Consider the following 20,939-nt stretch of genomic DNA (forward strand, 5'->3'; position numbering starts at 1 on the left):
GCCAACAGCCAGCACCTTTATAGTTCATTGCCTATATTATTTTCCAGCAAAATTAATTACTCTTATCAACATTGATCTCATGGGATAATAATAAGAAAGCCCTACATTACAGAAAAATGGGACATGTTTCTGTAATGTGGAATGAACCACTTCACCTTAACTTTGAAATGTCAAATACGAGTGATGACTCTTTTATTAAATAAAGAAAAAATATCTGGCATGAAAGTGTCTAAACTCTTCTCTCTCTCTCTCTTTTTTTTTTTTTTTTTTTTACCAATTCAGTTTAAATGAATTTATTTTTCTTTATTAAAGCTTCAACTCTTTAAAGCAGTAAAAGAACACATACTCAGTCTTTCAATAAATAGGTAATATAGAGGCTGAAACATTTCCCCCTTTGTAGCTATGCATCAATTTACCTGAGCAAAATCAGCCGCAAGTCGTACCTTCCCACCTTCACCAAGAAGTCTTATGAGACTGGCATTGCGAATAAAAAGTTCAATTGCTCTTTGGGCAATAGCTTCCGTGTTGTCAAAGACAAAATCCAAGCATTCAAAGTGGTTAAAGTAGTCACTCATAACTCTAGCAATGAAACCTTGAAGCTCCTTCATGTACAGAGAACAAGGAACATCAGGCTTTCCTGAGCTGGATAAAGACCTGCAAAAGGGAGAAAACAGGCAATGCACTAACAGTCAGTATTTAACTTTTGCCTGCCGCTCCCCACCCCTGCCCCGCCAACCCGTCACCTGCTATTTCAGTCTTATGGAATTTTTTCCCTCAATGGTAAAAAAGGTATTGTTTATTTTTCCTAAGAGTTAAAGAGCATAAAACAACATTTAAATTATAAAAGCCGTTTTAAGATGCTAGGAAGATTACTGAAGAAATCTTAGAATCCATTTACCTAGAGATTATTAAGAATGAAACGGACAACCATCTGTCTTGGATGATTCACACAGTGCCTTATGCACTCTCTGACCTCTCAAGGTCCTTCGCAGCTTTACAAATCTCCATCCACTCATAGTTTTGCCTGGTTAGTGAATAAATCAATAATGAAGCCTGAAATAGCATTTTACACTTTGTAAGGGCAGAAAACACTGCCTGCCCCAAACAAACTCTTGGCAAAGATATTTCTGCTCCTGTGCTATTTAGTCTGATCAGCCGAATAGTAGATTTCTGACTGTGAAGTTGGTTATGTAACAATACACATGGTATGCAATTTTTTCCTCCCAGATGATGAGGTTTGCAAAGGCTTTAATTTGGATCAACAGATGATGCCAGCTGATGCTCCATGAAATACTATTTATAATTTATAAATGTTTATAATTGCTCTTTAAGGAATATATTAAAAGAATGTGAAATATTTATAGGAAAGAAATTATACCCAAATTAGAAATCACCTGATATTAATTAGCTAACCAATGAGATCATTGGCTACAAAGTGCTGAATCTTCTTCAAAAAATGAGTGTTCCCATATTCTGAGAATGACGTAGAAAGAGTGGCAACGGTCTAGAGAACAACAGATATGACTCAAGTGCCCAGAGCAAGAGAATGAGGTGAACTTCATTATCTTCAAAGACAGCAATGAATGGTTATTATCAGAGGATACTAACCAAAGGTCTTCTATTTCTAGAAGTAGACAGAAATAGAGAAACCAGTCTTAAGTTCTGGCAGGAAGAGATTTTGTTTGGTTATAAGACAGAATGTCCTGAGGCGAGGCCACTGGGGGGCACAGTGGAATGCTGCCGCGTGCAGTGTCACACGGTGGAGGGCTGCTTGGGTACGAGTGCAGAGACGGCCTCAGTAAGTGAGGGCAATCTTCACGTGGGGTATGGGTTTGCCAGATTCAGACACTGCATGGCCTATCTGCATTCAGTTCAAAAGTCAAGGTTGGAAAAAAACAAGGACACCAATCTCTTTCATAGTTTCTTGTGCTTTATCAAAAGCACTGCTGTTATCTTAGTACTCCTCCAGAGGAGTATTTCAAGAATTTTAATCTAGTTAATTGAAATTATTTCCATGAGGATTAGAAAATAAAATACTAAAACAAGTTCCTTAAGCACGTGTCAATGTAAGTAAAATGATCCATCGGACAAAATTTTGAAATAGGTATTATCAGTTCTCAGTGTGGATTAGAAGCCTGACTGAAATTTACTAGAATGCAAAACTGGCTTGGCCATTGCTGAAGCTCAGTTTTCCCAATTACCCCAAAGCTTTTGGTAAGAGATTTGCAACTGATAGAGTGCAAGAGTACGTTGTGCAGAAGTTGAAGGGCCTTCACAGTGAGAGCTGCACGCACGAGTCGAGGGTAGACCGAATGCACGCCTGAGAAGTGGCAGACGTTCATCCTCATGTCACCAAGACTTTTGGTGCGTGTGTGTGCTCTGCCCCCGTCAGAGGTGCACATCCATCGCTTCAGGATCTAGAGTCTTCCTACTTTTACTGTCTTCCTTCCCCATGCAAAGCTATAACTGGACAGGAGCCATTTTACACTAAATAAAAGAATTTCAGTCAATGTACTATGTCAATCAGACATTTATGTTTAAAGCTTTATCTAATTTGGAAAGAAAGACACTGGTCCTATTAAATACATTTCAAATACCAGGAAACCAGGTTGAGCATTACTTTTTAAATAGCAGAGGGATTCTGTAACCCACCACACTCCACATAAGGCTGGCTGACAAGGTTAACCTGCTTTATTCCTTGTACCTAAAATAGGTATAGAGGGCTTCAAAGGGCAGATGGTCACTATTATTTTTCCAACTGTGACTCCTGGGGGCTGGCCCTACAATAAAAGTGAATTCTCCTTCTTGAACAATTTAATCTAACCTTACCTTATGTTTCATATAAGCCAAACATTTCATATATGGAATGACATGACAATTACTAATAACAAAGTTCTAGAAAGTGAGAAAATTACTGTCATGGCGCAACAATTTTAAACGCACCATGAAACAGTGTTCCACACTCCTACAAGGACGCATGTGGAAAACGACTATCAGTGGACTCTCAAATGTCTGCCATATATAGAGAGAGGGCTGAAATGGAACCATCAAAAGCCATTTGATGGGGTAATTGAGAAAACAAATTAAGGACAGTGTCATACACATTAAAATAATGCTTCGTACTCATGGCAACCTATCAGTGGTAATCTGGCTCCTTAGCATTTAAGCAAACTAGTAAGGATGTAGCTATTGGGACAGCCAGCTTTTAATGTCTAATCCATTATCAACAGGCACTAGCTGTGGCTCGCCAACACAGCTGCTGAAGTATTATCTGATTGCTCTTACAGAATGAGCCTTCATTTTTGTTTCCTTTTCAGAGGCATTGATAATCAGTCTAACTGGAACATTTCAGATCACCTTTGAACAAAATTCATTTCTTTCCAAATACTGCTAAATCAACAGTTTTGTGCTATCTCCAAATATTATAGTCTTTTGCCTATAATCCACTTCACCCTTCTGTGCTTCATGTCATTATTAAAAACAGAGATTGACCTTTTCACCCTTCAAAAGATACTGTGTAGGGGCACCTGGGTTGCTTGGTCACTTCAGCGTCTGACTTCAGCTCAGGTCATGATCCCATGGTTCGTGAGTTCGAGCCCCGCATCAGGCTGTGTGCTGACAGCTTAGAGCCTGGAGCCTGCTTTCGATTCTGTGTCTCCCTCCCTCCCTCTCTTTCTCTCTCTGCCCCTCCCCCGCTCACTCTCTGTCTCTCTCAAAAATTAATAAACATTTAAAAAATTTTTAAAAAATACTCTGCAAATGAAAGAAGTGATTTGAAAAATTAAAGGACAGTGTAGAACTCATACAATTTTCTATAAACAGCTAGACCAGTGGCTGAACATGTAATAAAGTAGATATTTAAACAACATGAATATAAATAGAAATAGGAAAATTCAAAAATAGTAACTATGAACTAGGAATATAAAACACATATCTACATATTAATATTTGAATATTTAGGTCTAGAGCGGTTAAGTTTAAAAAAAAAAAATCACGGGGCACCTGGGTGGCTCAGTTGGCTAAACGTCCCACTTCGGCTCAGGTCATGATCTCACAGTTTGTGAGTTCGAGCTCCGTGTCCGGCTCTGTGGTGTCAGTTCAGAGCCTGGAGCTGCTTCGGATTCTGTGCCTCCTTCTCTCTCCGCCCCTCCCCCACTCACACTCTCGCTGTCTCTCGAAAAATGAATAAACGTTAAAAAATCACTCTAAGCATGTGCAAATAACTATTCCAAACTCTCTATAAATAATGTCCTGGCCATTTTACTCTCCTTAAAACGATTTCAGTAAACACTGGGTTAGGACTATGATTCTTATTCTCAAGACAACTATGACATAGATAAGAAGTACTCTTGTGAAACAGCTGTGGAATACTACCCAAGCGTTGATGGCCAGGTGTGACACGACCAGATTGAATTGCCACAAAATTCTGAGAAAGGAAAATCATTCTTGCAGGGAGCTGAGATGCAGCGTGCCTTCAAAGCCAGAGCAGGACTCAGACCAGCGTAGTGGCAGAGGAGGGACGTTTTATACAAGAAATAACATGCCTATGCCACAGTTCAAGTACAGGGTGCTTGCGAGAAGTAAGGATAAAGATGAACTTGGAAAGAGAAGATGTACCAACTGCCAGAAGTCCTGAATCATGCTGAGTCCCATAGATGTTAATGATTCTATGTTTCAAAGGCAGGAGAGCAATGATGCAAACAAGAATTGAAAAATTTTAATCAGCTAATGGCACTCACAATGGATAAAACAGTGTGAGGCTGGAGGCCACGCCCGCCATGAGAGGAACAAGCCCTGTGTGGAAAGAGACTTCGGGAAGAAGGGTGGAGGTGGGTCAATGAAAGACAAATGTAGCAAAGGTTACTGAAATTGTGGTTGGAAGTGCTTACCCAGAAAAATCTTCCTGATGCATGGTGATGATTATGGCCTCTATAGCATCTCCCACGGAAGTCAGTAAGGGGTGCACAGCACTTCCCATAAGAACATGGATCGTCTAAAAAGAAAAAGGAAGGACAGGCAAAATTAAAGACCAACATACAGAAATCTGAGATGGGAGAAGCACTTTGACTCAAAGGTTTTACATCGAATTCCGGCTATATACAGTTTAACTGCAATAACTCAACAGAAGTCTGTTCCTCTCCCAACTGCTGTTGTGAATGATCTTTAAAGCTGAAAATATGTGGAACATGGCACTGAACATTTCAACTCTCCAACTCCTCTCAAATGTTCAAGAAGTTTCATGGTCACATGAGCCCTGAAGAGTGGCCCTTATAAAGATCAAATAAACACACTGTGCCAAGTTTCTGAAAAGAGTGAGGCAAGACCCAGAGGGACTCTTGTCAGTGCAGACACAACTGGAACAACATGGCATGCTCTCAAGCAGAGTGAGCATAATAAATATGTGGTATTTCTTGTAGGGCAGGACAGTTAGGCCTTTCTGGGAGTAGGTTCCTGTTTGGCAGGAGTGCTTTTGGTACTGGGTATCATCTCCCTTCCCAATCTTTATCCTTACTTCTCACAAACATCCTGTACTTGAGCCTCTGGCCTGGGCGTGTTACTTCTTATTTCTGTTGTCACAACTGGGCCGGGCAAGGTGTTTGCCACGGCATCTAGTGGGTGGAAGACAGAGACACTGCTCAACAGCCTCCACTGCACAGGACAATCTCCCACAACAAAGAACTACCTGGTGTAAAATGTCAATAATGCTCACATTGAAAACTGTTCTACACTGAGGTATAATCACTGGTTATATTATGGAAGACCCTTGGCCTTAGTTATGGGTTTTTAGTGTGAAAATATTAACTGGGCCTCAGTACACACTTAAAATCTAAAATGTAAGTATATTATGTATGCCTCACTGGTGACTACACACAATGAAGACGGATGGCTTTGGCTCATACAAACAATAGAAATAAATCAGAAAAGGTTAAACAGGACCCGTATCTATTAAATTCCTAAATATCATCTCTAGCCCTTAATCTCTGGTAAAAGTAAACAGTACATGGGGATTAAGAGAGACAGGGAGGCAAGGAGAGACAGAGCAAATGCCTGAGCAAGAGCACAGAGTTTGCCCTCAAGGAGTTGACAATCTAGTGACAGCAGATAATTTCTAGCCATAGTAATGCTCTATAGGGTGCTATGGGATCATGGGAGAAACCTCACTTAAGCTGACATGATCTGAAAGACAGAAGGTACTGCCTACACCAAATTTCAGAGGTGGGCTGAGAGAGTACACGTTAAAGGTATGGTTGCCTGGGAAAGATGATGCACTCAACTGCACAGCGTTCAATACAGACAGGGTGTGAGGTGCCTGCCCATGTGGAAATAGACTCAGCAGATATACTCTGTAGGCTGCTAAGGAGTTGGGAATTTGCCCTGAAGGGAATGGGAAACCAATGATGGGTTTTAAGCAATGAGAAAATGTGGTTTAAAGATCTGAATGTGGGAAAAATCACATTGGATGGCAGACTGGGTAAACAGACTAAAGGCAGTAGTAGTCTCGATGCAAAATGGTGAGTGTCCAAACAAAATCAGAGGCAACAGGAATAGATATGAGGAGAAAGGCTGGAGATACTGTGATTAATGATTTGGTGATATTATTAACTGAATGTGTGAGTGCAGAAGCAGCAGGTTGATTTGGGGATGGAGAGAAGAAATGATGAGTTCAGATTTGGATGTGAGTTTGAAGGACTTATAGGAAATTCACATGGGCTATCCAGGAAGAACTAAAATATTTACATTTGTAGTTCTTGACACATGTGACTAGATTTGGTAGTCTTTGGCTTCTAAGAGGGAAGATGAAGCCAAAAGAGTCAATGAGATACCAGAGGATGGTTTGCAGAGTAAGGCTAAATGCCATTTTGAGGTCTTTCAGAAGAAGAGGAGTCCTTGAAGGACTAAAAGGGGAAAGATTATTTATTTAGTATAGATTATGTGCTGAGAACTATGGTATATGCCTCACATATTATAGTTCTACTTTAAATTCAATTATTCCTTTAAGAATATTAAAATCTCTAACTCATAGGTGATGAATCTAAAGTAATTTATAGATGGGGAAACTAAAGTGAAGTTAAGGAGACTGTCCTGAAGTGAGCAAGTAGAAGAGCTGGGATTTCCTACACACAGGTGACTCCACTGAGCTTTTGGTTATGCTTTGCCCACTTAGGGCAGAGAAGTAGGAAGAGATTTTAGAGTATGGTAGAAATGACTGAATAAGAGTTCAAGAAAGAAGACTCTGGTATGAGAGAGTGAAGTGTCTAACTACAGATCCTCCTACAACCAATTATGGAAAACAAACCAACAAAAAACCTACTGTAGAGTCGTAGAGATGGGAAAAAAGCAGGCATTTTTAGAAGGGTGTGGAAATCTAGAGCAAGCAATCAGAGGAGAGTGAGTTTTCCATTTTCTGTGACTTGGCTCAAAGAGTGTCTATCGTCATGATAGTGGCAAGGCTGGGGGGCTAAAACTCTGAAAGTAAAAAAAAAAAAAGAAAACAAATCCTGCAGTCTTTTAGGCCAAAAGAGCAATGGAAAGGGGCCCTGGTTCAACCAGGGCTATTAGAAAGTGAGAGAGGAACCTCAGATGGGAGAGAGCCAGAGAAGAATGGCTAATTCTATATTTAAACTCAGCACTAGTCTTCAGCTGACTCATCAATCGTGCCTGGGCAAAGCAAACAAAAAATGGCTGCCAACAAGGCTTCAGTGGATTGAGGTCTAAGGCATGGCCAGCTGCAGGTACCCGACAGTGTACAGTTAGAGCCCAGTCAAGCTGATTAATCGCTAAAGTAACATCAACACTCAGGAGCAATGTAAAAAAAAATACTGAGTCTACACAACATTAACATTCACAATATCCAGGATATATTAAAAAATCACTACATATACAAAAAGCTAGAAAATGTTATCAATTTTCAAGGTAAAAGATAATTCACAGCTGCCATCCCTGAGATGATCCAGATTCTACAATTATTAGGCAGGAACCTCGGTGAGGTAAAGAAAGAAATGCTCACAATAAATATTAGGAAACCTCAGCAGAGTGACTGAATGTGTAAAAAAAGAACCAAATGGATATTTTATTATTTATTTTTAAAAAATGTTTACTTATTTATTTTGAGAGAGAGAGAAAGTGCAAGCAGCAGAGGGGCAGAGAGAGAGGGAGACAGACAGTCTCAAGCAGGCTCCATGCTCAGCATGGAGCCCGATGTGGGGCTAAATCCCATGACCTGAGATCATGACCTGAGCCAAAATCAAGAGTTGGATGCTTAACCAATAGAGTCATCCAGGCGCCCCACAAAAATGGATATTGTAAACTAAAAACAAATTGCACTACATGCATGTAGATGTAAATGTACTTCCATAAATAAGAGGTTTCTATATTTTACATAACATGGTGCAAAATTACCTCTATGAAGACTATGAAAACTTAAGGATTTATAGGGTAATCCCCAGAAGAACCACTAAAAAAAAAAATCGCATGAAGAGGTATATACAAAAATCTAATAAATTAATTAAAATGGAATTCAAGAAATTTTTCAAAGAATCCAAAAGAAAAAACAAAAGGAGGAAAAGAAAAAAGTAAAAAAAGCCAAACAAATGGGATAAAAAACAAAACTATATATATCAAAATAAAAACTTGTTAATGATTATATAATGTTAATGGACTAAACACTCCCATTAAAAGACAGAGATTACCAGAACAGACAAAAAGACAACTATATACTGTTTATAGGAGATGTACTTTAAAAATAAAGACACACAGGAATTGAAAATAAGTGGACAGAAGATATACCATGTAAACATTAAGCATAAAAAGGTTGGAGTAGCCAAATTAATATCACATGAAACAAAATGCATGACAGTAAGTATTAGCAAAGCTAAAGAGGGCTATTTCACAATGACGAAAACATCAGTTCATCAGGAAGGCATAACAATTGTAAATATGTATGAGACACAGCTTCAGCAGAAGTAGTAAATAGCTTCAAAATTGAGGTGTCAAGAATTGACAGAATTAAAAGGTCCACAATCATAGTAGAAAACTAACTTCTGTCTTTCAGCAGTTGATAGAACCATTATATAAAATATCAGTAGAGATACAGAATATCTGAACACATCACTAAATATATTCCCACTACCTTGACTTAAGTGATATTTATAGAACAATATAGTCAACAACTGCAGAGTAGACTTTTTTGTCAAACCACATGGCTCATTTACCAAGACAGACCACAACACATGCTAGGCCGTAAAACAAGACTCAAAACTTTAAAGACCTGGAATCATACAGAGTATGGTTTCTGATGATAACAGAATTGTATGAAAAAATAAGATATCTAGGAAAACCACAAATAATTGGAATTTAAAAAAAAACACTTTTAAATAACTCATGAATCAAAGAAGAAACTGCAAAGGAAATCTGAAAATATTTCAAACTTAATGAGGATAAAAGCACAACATGTCAAAACCAAAGTTACTTAGAGGGAAATTTACAACTTGTTAAATTTATTTGGGAAGGGAAAAGGTCTAAAAATCAATGGTATAAGGCATATTTTTTTTAAAAAGGCCGAGAAAATCCCAAGTGGAAGTAAATAAAAAAGGCAAAAGCAGAAATCAATGAAAAAGAAAGAGAGAAAATCAAGAAAGTCAACAGTTGGCTCCCTGAAAAGATCAATAAAACTGACAAACCCATAGCTAAACTGATGAAGAAGAAAAGAGAACACAAATATTAATCAAAAAAATTTTTTAAAAGGCTATCACTAGAGGCCCCAAAGACATTAAAAGGACAGTAAGAGAATATCATGTACAGCATTATTCTGACAAATCAGGTAACTTAGATGAATAGACAAATACCTTGAAAGTCACAAAGTATCAAAGCTCATTCAAGAAGAAACGAGTAACTCAAATAGCCTTTTCCCTACTAAACAAGTCAAATTTGTAGTTCTAAACTTCCTACAAAGAAAACTACAGGCCCAGATGGCTTCACTGGTGAATTCTATTAAGCATGTGAGAAGAAAATAACACAAATTCTTTCAGATGACAGAACAGGAGGAAATAGTTCCAAACCTAATTAATGAGGCCAGTTTTGATACCAAAATCAGACAAAGAATTACAAGAAAACTATATACCAATATCTCTTATGATTATAGATGCAAACATTGTTAACAAAAATTAAGCATATCAAATTCAGGAATATATAAAAAGGGTAATACATCATAACTAAGGTGGGTTTGACATTTGAAAATCAACTTCTGTATTGTATTAACAGAATAAAGGTGTAAAACAATATGATTATTTCAATAGAGAAAAAACTATTTGATGAAATGCCATTTATATTTTTTAAAAGTTTCAGTAAACTAGGAATAGAAAGGAACTTGCTTAACCTGATAAAGGCCATCTAACACCATACTTAAAACACTAGAATACAGATGGAGTGCTTTCCCCCAAGTCAGGAAAATGCTCACCAAGGTCCACTCTCACCAGTTGTAGTCAACCCTGTACCAGAGTTCCTAGCCAGTGAAACAAGGCATGGAAAACAGGCATCCACCTGTATACGACATGATGGTTTACAAAGAAAATGTTCATTCTGGCTACATGAGGCTTCCCACTTATGGGAAATACAAAACAGGAACAGTAGAGGATTAACGACTATCAGAGGAAATGGAGAAAGGAGAATAGATTATATCTCACAAATTCTTTACAAAGCAGGGAAGTGTGTCATACATTTTTCAAAGATTTACCTAAAATAGCTAAGATTACAAAAATATAGAAGCCTCAGCAATCTGGATTATTCTCTCATACAGAACATAAACCCACACAGTAAGGGAGAAAGGAAAAACTACCATGTTTAAACTTAGCAATACAATCACTATATGAAACAATCCCAGTAATAAATGGATCAGAATTATTGAGCCAAGGTATTTAACTACTTAACAGCTGAGGTGAGTATAATAAAATGACTCTCATTAATTTTAATTATGCCATCCATGACAAAGTAGATAATTATCAGATGTTAAACCTCAAGCCTAAAATAACATTTAATTTCAGATAAAATCTCAACAAGGTAGAGAAGAAAAAACTGTTATGTACCCTTCTGTATAATTTTAGCAAGTGAAACATATATTTAGTATTTTCTCTATAAAATAATAAAAGCATATAGGTTTTTGGTTCTTGGGATACAATTATTTATACCTCCTACCATTCTACCCCTAACTCAAAGTAAATTTGTACTAAATCTCCTACAATTTTAGGAAATTCAAGGTTCTCTTTTTTTTTCCTTAAGTGAGAGGGTTTTGTTTTTTACTTAATATGTCATAACAGTTTTTATGATTTAATTTAAAAAGCAACGTCAAAATGGTTTCATTGAGTTCTGTTAACATATGCAATTAAGTCTTTAATTGGCAGGGCCACTTGAACCACCTGCCAGTCTTCTTACCCAATTCTCAAGGACCACACTGGTGAGTCGTCACCAAACTGCCCAGCTACGTGAGCTGTTGGCTCTGGTGAGCAAGCCTCAGAGCAAGGGCTGTAGCCGGAGGTCAGGGCAATCTTGCCTGCACTGGCCTCAACTCTCAGCCTACAGGGACTAACAACAGGAACTACCTTTGTTATATGTTAAAAATGCAGATTCAGAGTACATCCGACACTGAATTACAATCTGAAGAATTTCTAGTTTGACTCTGTCGGGAGACTTTTATGATCAGGCAAAGTGTAGGCACTCTGTCTTAACCTACAGAGTGGACTTTCTCTAACCATGAGTTGTGATCATTAGGGGTCAAAAAATCACTATCAGAATATTTTAAAAAGTAATAGATGAGGGGTGCCTGGGTGGCTCAGCTGGTTAAGTGTCTAACTCTTGATATCAGCTCGGGTTGTGAGATCAAGCCCTGCATCAGGCTCCACACTGAGCGTGGAGCCTGCTTGGGACTGTCTCTCCCTCCCTCTCTCTCTCTCTCTACATTCCCTTCCCCTACTCGTGCTTTCTCTCTCTCAAAATAAATAAATAAACATTAAAAAAAAAAGTAATAGAGGAGCATAGAAAACAAAAGCATGTATCACCCAAAATAAGGAAAATATTGTTCTGTGAAACTTTTGTTTCAATTACAGAAATACAGATGTATATCTTACATACATGCAATTATATAGGTTGTACATATTTATAAATGCTTATATATTGTGTATGGGGTCACAAATTAAAATCGATTTCCTATCTTGGGTAGCAATCAAAATATGTCTGATAGCTACTTCTAGAAGACAAAGAAAAAATGTGGAACCACAGAAAAGGAGACTGTGAATTCCCTGCCTGGAAGCAAGAATGTTAAGACCTTTTGGGTTTTCCTATTGGCTTGATTTTATGGTATTTTTATGACCATCAGTAACTTGGACAATTCTTTTCTTGGACAACTCTTTTTTTTTTTTTTACATTTTTTTAAGTTTTATTTATTTTGAGTGTGTGTGTGAGAGAGAGTAGGGGAGAGGCAGAGACAGAGAGTGGGAGAGAGAGAGAATCCCAAGTAGACTCTGCACTGTTAGCACAGAACCCGATGTGGGACTCAAACTCACAAATTGTGAGATCATGACCTGAGCCGAAATCAGAAGCTTAACTGACTGACCCATCCAGGTGCCCCTTTTTGGACAACTCTTAATAAAAACAATTATTTTAGGATGGTGGCTCTAATAATACTTCATCATAATGAGATGGGCACACTGGGGGAACAGAAAGAATACAGAGAAACATCCAAGTGTGCTTTCACTGTGCTGGGGGAAAAGACTGTCTTCTCCTACCCTCATATATGAATTTAGTGTCCTCAAGTTTTGGGGCCTGTAAAATCCCCATCCATGTCACCTGTGGACAGCATTTTGACCTCAGAAATTACCTTCTCCCTTAGGATTTGTGACAACATCCTCTAAATCTCTTCCTCAGCAAACTGAAGTTTGCTGTTGAACTGTTGTTCAACAGTGTTGTTTCTTTGTAGCATCTTACTCCCTAAATAAAAGTATTTGTCCTTGGAATTCACTGGTAGTGCCTGTCTCTGTCTCTCTCTCTCTTTTATCTCTATCTAAGCAACCTAAATCTAACCTGACAGTTGACATCTATTACCTTTGTGCAGTTATATTGTACACCTTACAGATGCAGAAACTAAGGCAAGAGTAAACTTATTAACTTGTCTGAGGTCATACAGCTAGTTAAATAGCTGAGATAGGATTCATATACTAGTAGTTTGGCTCCTGAGTCTTTGCTACACAGTGTTACTTAGTAAATACCAAAAACATATTTAGTAAACAAATGAATGATGATGGCAAGCAAACACAACTCTCTGGGTCAGTGAGGTCTGGATTTACCAGCATTAGGACTTTGAGCAAGCTATTCCAAGTTGTATAAAATAGGGACAATAATATATAACTTGAACAGTTGCGATATTTCAATATATTGCATGTGACTGGCAAGGAGCAAGTACTAAATACAGGGTATCTATTACTATCATAAAAATGAATGATTTCCTTGTTTAAAGAGTTACCTAGTGTCAGCTACATATGGCTCTGAATCTTGTACGACCATTATTTTTTATTAAACTTCCTGGGTATATTTATGTTAGTATGTTAAAAATGGGAATTTACCCTGATTTCACACCTTTCGCATACACATTAGAGTCTCTCAACCTTGGCACTATTGACATTTTGGGCCCAGTAATTCCTTGTTGTCAGGGCTCTCTTATGCACTGCAAGATGCTGAACAGCATCCCTGCACTAGATGCCAAGAGCACTCCACTCCCAGTCATAACAATCAAAAATGTCTCTAAACATGGTTAAATGTTCCCTAGAGGACAAAATCACCCTAGTAGGGACTCAATGCTTTACTGGGATAATACTAGGCTGTAGTGCCCTGAGATATAGTGAGTACCTGAAGACTCTTGCTTCTCTTGCTTATGATAAAATTATCATAAGTAGAACACAATCTGTAGACACCAACAGGGTCTATTTTTAAGACCTAGAAAATATAAACACACATGTATGCCTTCTCTTTAGGATAATTATCAGCAGCTACTTTTGGTAGAGGATTCTGAATTATTTTTAAAATGTGACACTCTCCCACTCATCCAAACAAATCCTAAAACCCACTGTGATCTGTAGAGTCAAAGATTAAATTCTTTTACCTTTAGGGCTGAGATTATAGTTTGTTCGGCTGCTGGTGGGAATGAGCTCTGACTGGAAACCACCTAGAACAAGGTTTTGATCCAGTTATAGTTGTGCTTAAGTCATTTATTTTTATAAATATTAATTTTGATCATTAACATAATAAAGCTGTTTCTACAGACACATAAAACAGTATCATAACTTCACATTATATCTCCTACATGTTTTAAAAATTTCTTAGTATTTACTAGTTAAGGCAGGCTGAACAATACTTTCCTGTATAAAGCAAACGTACTGTATACTTCAAATAATCAAAAGATTAAGAATGTTAAGAGTTGGCTTTCCTTTATTCACTTTAGACAGGCTTTAGTTATAATACTGTAACTTGAAAAGGGCCGTATTTACATACTTCTTTAAAAAAATCACTTTTCTCCAGGCTAACTATAATTTTCAACAGGTCTTTCAAATACAAATGTCAGGGGCGCCTGGGTGGCTCAGTTGGTTAAGCGTCCTACTTCAGCTCAGTTCATGATCTCACAGTTCGTGAGTTCAAGCCCCGTGTCTGGCTCTGTGCTGATAGCACGGAGCCTGGAGCCCATCGAGTTCTGTGTGTCTCCCTCTCTCTCTGCCCCTCCCCTGCCCCTGCTCACACTCTGTCTTTCTTCCTCTCAAAAATAAATAAGCATTAAAAAAATAAAAATAAAATACAAATGTCAAACAATTTCTTTTTAGAAATCAATACAAATATTATGAACATTCTGAAAGTATCAAGAAAGGCATTTACATCAGCCTAAATAAATAACATTCTTTCATTGATTGCAGTCTAATTGGAGTAATAATAAAGGGAATGGAAAATACATCATTTATATTTTTTATTTACTTTTGTTTTTTACTTCCTCTTCTGAGGTTTGTTAATAAACCTTTAAAATATATTCTGCTTAATGTGTGACATACACTTTTTTGTAAACTCCTAATTGATAAAAGGACTTGTTAATTATTCTAAAATACAATTTAGCATATTAAAGCTCAAATTAAAGGTCATGTTTTCAAGAATGTCATCTAATCTTTAGCCTTCTTCAGGTCCTCTATTTCTCTCTCTACTTGCTAAATATTTTGGAAATGGTTTATAGAGAATAAACACAAGCTACTCAAAAGTCAAAGATTGGATTCAAAGTGTAGCTTTCCTGGTAATTATAAATACAGTTCATCTTAGAAATAATATATGGTCACCAACAAATTAAAGTTCATCATAAAAATTACATCAGCAACACAACAGCAAAAAAAAAAAATCCATCTTCTATTTTCAAGTAGCCATCAGTTATTATACCATAAAAATGCACTGTTTAGGCAGCTCGTTCCCCCTATTTTGGGGCAAAGATAGAACCTTTCCAACATGTTGGAGGGATTAAGAGTTCTCATTCTGTCATTAGCTTTGCTATAATTTACTACCACCCACATGATATCAAATTATGCTTTTTAATAGGTATGAAATAGTATGATTTACCCTTAAATCATTTGCTCAATAAACTTGATTATACCAACCAAGCCTGATGATCTAGAGTTCTTATGCTTTAAACCAAGTATATAAACAAAAAGTCACACAAATGATAAAGGCCAGAGTCAATAACTGTTTAAAAAGAGTTCATTCCACAGCTTATTTCACACTCACCACGTTTTCATTGCATTCTTTTGCAAAAAAATTAAATAATAATTCGTTGTCTATTTGAGGCAAACAGAAAGAAGTTGAAATTAAAAGAACTTAATTAAAATAAAATAAAGGTTACCTTTGTTACTGATTGGTGCAACTTATACAGTGAATTCACTACTGCCACATTTCTTCTCTGCCCTTCTGTAAGAGGCCCAATCACCTGACTTGCATCTCCTTGTGTGGACAGCTGTAAGAATTCAACACAAATAGAAATTACCAAAATGGCAGTTCATTTATAACTGGGAAGAAGCTCATGTCCCCTGACCAAAACAAAAAACAAAAAAATGTTAACTGGTAACTTCAGATCGAACATTGGAGACTTTAGGCACAACCAGGAACCTCTAGAGAGAGGAAACCCAATCATTGTGCCCAAGAAGAACACCCTCCATCACTTCAGAGCTGATGGACCCCGGAGGCATATGTGACCTAAAAGCCCAGTGTGTGCTGTTATTTTCATACATCAGCATAGCACTCCTAGGACATAAATTCTGGCAGCTGCCAATAGTCTTTCTACTCAAAAACTCAGAAATAAGCCATCAAAAGGAAAAAAAAAAAGTAAATGAAGGGAGGGAAGGAGGAACGAAGAAAAATAAACCTACATCCTATGTACATCTGGCAGCCATCATAATATGCTCTGAAATGGGTGGTGAAGAGAGGGTTTTACTTTCATTTTTATAGATTAAATTCTTTCAAAAAAAAGAAAGATAGTTAAGATTATACTGTATATGGACAGTCAGTACAAGTGGTATTAAGAACTTTTTACTCCTCACCTTTTAAAAATAATTTTTTAATGTTTATATTTATTTTTGAGAGAGAGAGAGAGAGAGAGCATGAGCAGGGGAGGGGCAGAGAGAGAGGGAGACACAGAATCTAAAGGAGGCTCCATGCTTGGAGCTATCAGCACAGAGCCCTACACGGGGCTCAAACCCACAAGCCATGAGGTCATCAACTGAGCCAAAGTCAGATACTCAACAGACTGAGCCACTCAGGCACCCCTTCACTCCTCTCCCCTTTAATTTACTTCTGAACATATGAGTTTTAGGACATGTAATGCTTTACAGAGTTAATCTAGAATTCTTACAGCTTGATCTAAGAAAATAATCTACATATAAACTATTTTCATATTGATCAGATTTTCATCCAGTCCTCTGTAATGATGGTTTCTTAAAGGTGAATTAAATCTGAGTAGGACAAATAAAAAATGATCTAAGTAAACTCTGTAAATGTGTATGCAGATCTCAACATACGAAAAACTGGCCTTTTAGGAGAGCTGAAACTAAGAGTATCTTCTTTTAGAGTGAGCCAAATAAAATCTGGGAGAAAGAAATACTATTTTGCTTTCTACTTTCCTATGACGAACACACACACACAAACATTTAAAAAAATTAAACTCAATGCCCATTTTATCAATTCCTACTTATGATAATAAAATATTTAAAAATATGAAAATTTGCAATTAAAATGAAGGGAATATTCCTTTGTTAATGTTACAACCCATGACAATGGCTACTAAGTCAACATGGGGCTTTTTGACATCAAGTTAAAGAGCTCCAATTTCTTTTGCCATTCCTCATGGACCTGGTCACCAACTTGCAATCAAGTTGAACTCTAAAATTGGACAATAAAGTGGCAGTGGTTAGTGGCATCAGTGGTTATGGCAGACTCAGGGTGTCAGATGCTAAATATATATCCATCTGCAAAGGGCATTTAAAAGTTATGAGTTCCAGCTATACAATTTTTTTTAAAGATTTTATCTTTAAGCAATCTCTAAACCCAACATGGGGCTCGAACTCACATCCCAGAGATCAAGAGTTACATGCTCTTCCGACTGAGCTATCCAAGAGCCCCTAGCTATACAATTTTTAAAAATCCAATCTTGGGGTGCCTTGGTGGCTCAGTCAGTTGGGCGTCCAAAACAAAAACGCATGTTCATATAAAAACATGTATACAAATGTTCATAGCAACATTGTTCCATAGTGTAATAGACCAAAATTGAAAACGCAAATGTCAACTAATAAATGGATAAATAAGACGTAGTATATTCATACAAGGAACATTACTAAGCAAAAAAAAAAAAAAAAAAAAAAGAATGAAGCTCTGATACCTGCTAAAACATGGATGAACCTTGCAAACATTTGAACTAAAAGAAGCCAGTCACAAAAGGCCACATATGGAATGATTACATTTACATGAAATACCTAGAGATAAAAAGTAGATTAGTAATAAGGGGATGAGGAAAGAAGGGTAAACATGAAATGACTGCTGATGGGTAGGAGGTTTCTTGTTGGGGTAAGAAAATGTTCTAAATTTGATTGTGAATATACAAAAAACCACTGAATTGTACACTTTAAATGGGTGAATTATATTGTAATAAAACTTTTTTAAGAAGTATAGAAAGAAAAATCCCCAACTTTAAGAGTTATCTGCTAGATGCCCTGAGCCTTGTAAAAATGAAGACTAAGACAAGACAGCTAAGTTAGAGACTTACAAAGTTCTGCAAAGAAAACATTATATTTGGAAGAGCGAAACTCTAATGATATAAAAGAACTAAAGATGAAATATCACTGTGCCAAAAACAAGGAACAAAATTCAAATATCAAAGTGAAAATAGAACACTAGAAGATTGGAAATTTAAGATAATCCACTGCTTATCTTGGTCTCACAGCACAAAATACAGTGAGCCCAACACCTGAGCTCGGTAGATCACTTCGTCCCTCTCGAACACCACTCCTGTCATAATTGTTTTGGGGAAATAATTTCAAATTTACAAAATGTTACAAACATAAGGAGTACTCTTAGACACTTTACCCAGATTTACTTATTAACATTTCATCCCATTTGATTTATTGTTTGTATTTTCTCTTACATACAACATATAATTCTTTTCCTGAATCATACATACATTATATTATAGCCCTTTGCCCCTAAATATTTCAGTGAGTACTTCATAAGATGGACACTTCACTACAAAATCCGAGTTATCGACTTCATAAATTTATGTCAATCCAATACTTTTATGTGGAATGTGCTATGTCTCCAAGGAGATGCGGTTCATTTTAGTGAAGGTGGTGTTAGAGATCAAGATCTGGGTAGTAGGGGTACTTATTCCTGTAGTAACTCTTGATTAATCCAATATTTATACAGATGATCCTTCCAATACGCTGGGTTCTTAGCTCCTTCTCTTCCATTTAAGGTTAAAATAACTATACAGTGAACACTCATATACAGATAACCTATTAACATTCTTTAATTTGCTTTATATCACATATCTATCCTTCAACACATTTGATATTTTTCATTCATTTCAAATAATTTTCAGACATCAACACTCAAGCATGTGGATAATTAGCTAGAATTCAGTATTCACTTACAGCTTTTTTTTTCCTTTTGAGGAAAAACTTATGTATAATGAAATGCGGACCTTAAGTGCACAATTCAATGAGATGTGGTAAATGGTTTTACTTGTGTGATATTATCACTCTAGAAGTTTCCTTCATTCCACTTCCCAGTCAACTCCCACCCTACCCTGGAGAGGCATCCACTATTGTGATTCAATTAGCCTTGGCTTTAAGGAGGACTGCATTCAGAGACCATACGGGAGGGTATTTTTAATGAGCTCCAAAGACAATGTTTCACAGATTATTCAGTCTTTTATGAGCCCCTGCTGCCACTGTGCTGTTCTTCTTGGGATAAAGAATGTACTTTTGCTTATACATACTGTTTTCAAAACCACTAAAAGTCATACACAATTAAATTTTCCTGACATTTTATTATGAACACTTGAAAGACTTGTACACTGAATACCCATATACTGCCTAGATTCTATAATTAACATTTTATAATACTTGCTTATGCTATCCGTACATAGATCCATTTTGTATTTTTTTTAAGTTTATTTATTTAGAGAGACACACACACAGTGGGAGTGGGGGAGGGACCGAGACACTTCCAAGCAGGCTCTGCACTGTCAGCGTAGGGCCTGATCCCACAAACCATGAGATCGTGACCTGAGCCAAAATCAAGAGTTGGATGTTTAATAGTTTTGTATTTTTGATGTATCTCAAAATAACTTGTAGACATTAGTATACTTATTACCTCTGACTTTACTGCACTGATTAGTTTTGCCTATTCTGTATCTTTATATAAAGTTTTTTGTGCATGTATGTGTGTGCAAAGTTTCTTTCACTCAGCATAGTTTCTGGTTTTCACTTGTGTTTGTTCCTTTTTATTGCTGTGTAGTATTCCACTGCATGAACTGATCAGTTTGTTTTATCCATTCTCTTATTGCTCCCAGAATGTCTGGAATAATATAATCCTTGACTCAAATCTAAACAGACTTGCCTCGAAACGCTTGCTAGCTGAGTAACTAACTTGTGCCTTTAGCTTCTCCATACGTAACACAGAACAGATACTACAGCTGATAGCAAAGTATGCTCCATTTTTATCTCCAATTTTATGTCTTGTTCTAATTTTCTTCTCACATGTCTTCGCTTGGTCCTTTCTCCTGCCATCAAGCCTCCAAGCTCTACCCTATGTCTGCACTGGCTAAGGATGAAAGGCACATGTTAGGACTGAGGAATCCAAATGAAAAGCCAATGAAGCTGCCTGGAGTTACAGAGTAAATATTGGCTCCTTTTGGTTTGTGGAAAACATGCATTTTACATAGAGAAGGCATTCTCCATTTCTAAATTTTCTACCCATCTTGAGCCATTTTGACTTTCGGTGTTTTAAGCTACTTCCTTCACTTCAACTCCTTAAAACTGACTTTTCACTAATTCAAGTACATGTTCAGCAAGGCCTCTTAATGCAGAAGGTGTTCATTAGGTATCTGTTGAATGACTGAAGGGCCAGAGTAATGGTTTCTTGTTGCCTTTTCAAAGTCTACCTTATTTGAGATGAATACAACTTGTATGGAGGTGCAGAAACACAGCTTTTGGCTGTAAAGCATAAGGAACTAGGGGACCAGAAAGGTGGGAACCATAAGAGAACCACATTCTTAACTATGAGAAGCATACATACTGGTGAATCATGTTACACTATCTAATACAGTCTGGAAAGATGTCAGAAATCAAGAGTTGCATTTGAGTTTTAAAAATCTCTCTCTC

The 20,939-nt window shown here is 37.0% G+C and overlaps 1 protein-coding gene across 3 annotated transcripts in view; it reads right to left on the reverse strand.

Annotated features, from left to right (window-relative positions):
* The window catches only part of COG5 (component of oligomeric golgi complex 5), a 336,271-nt gene that overhangs the window by 46,249 nt on the left and 269,083 nt on the right, over window positions 1-20,939 (reverse strand). For all 3 annotated transcript variants that reach the window (XM_058728763.1, XM_058728764.1, XM_058728762.1), the window contains exons 15-18: window positions 15,911-16,021; window positions 14,147-14,209; window positions 4,890-4,993; window positions 417-654 (exon numbers count right to left, since the gene is read on the reverse strand). In XM_058728763.1, coding sequence (XP_058584746.1) covers window positions 417-654; window positions 4,890-4,993; window positions 14,147-14,209; window positions 15,911-16,021 — 516 coding nt within the window. The remainder of the gene's footprint in view (window positions 1-416; window positions 655-4,889; window positions 4,994-14,146; window positions 14,210-15,910; window positions 16,022-20,939) is intronic.

The sequence above is a fragment of the Neofelis nebulosa genome, chromosome 4 (genome assembly GCF_028018385.1).
Source record: "Neofelis nebulosa isolate mNeoNeb1 chromosome 4, mNeoNeb1.pri, whole genome shotgun sequence".
NCBI lineage: Eukaryota > Metazoa > Chordata > Mammalia > Carnivora > Felidae > Neofelis > Neofelis nebulosa.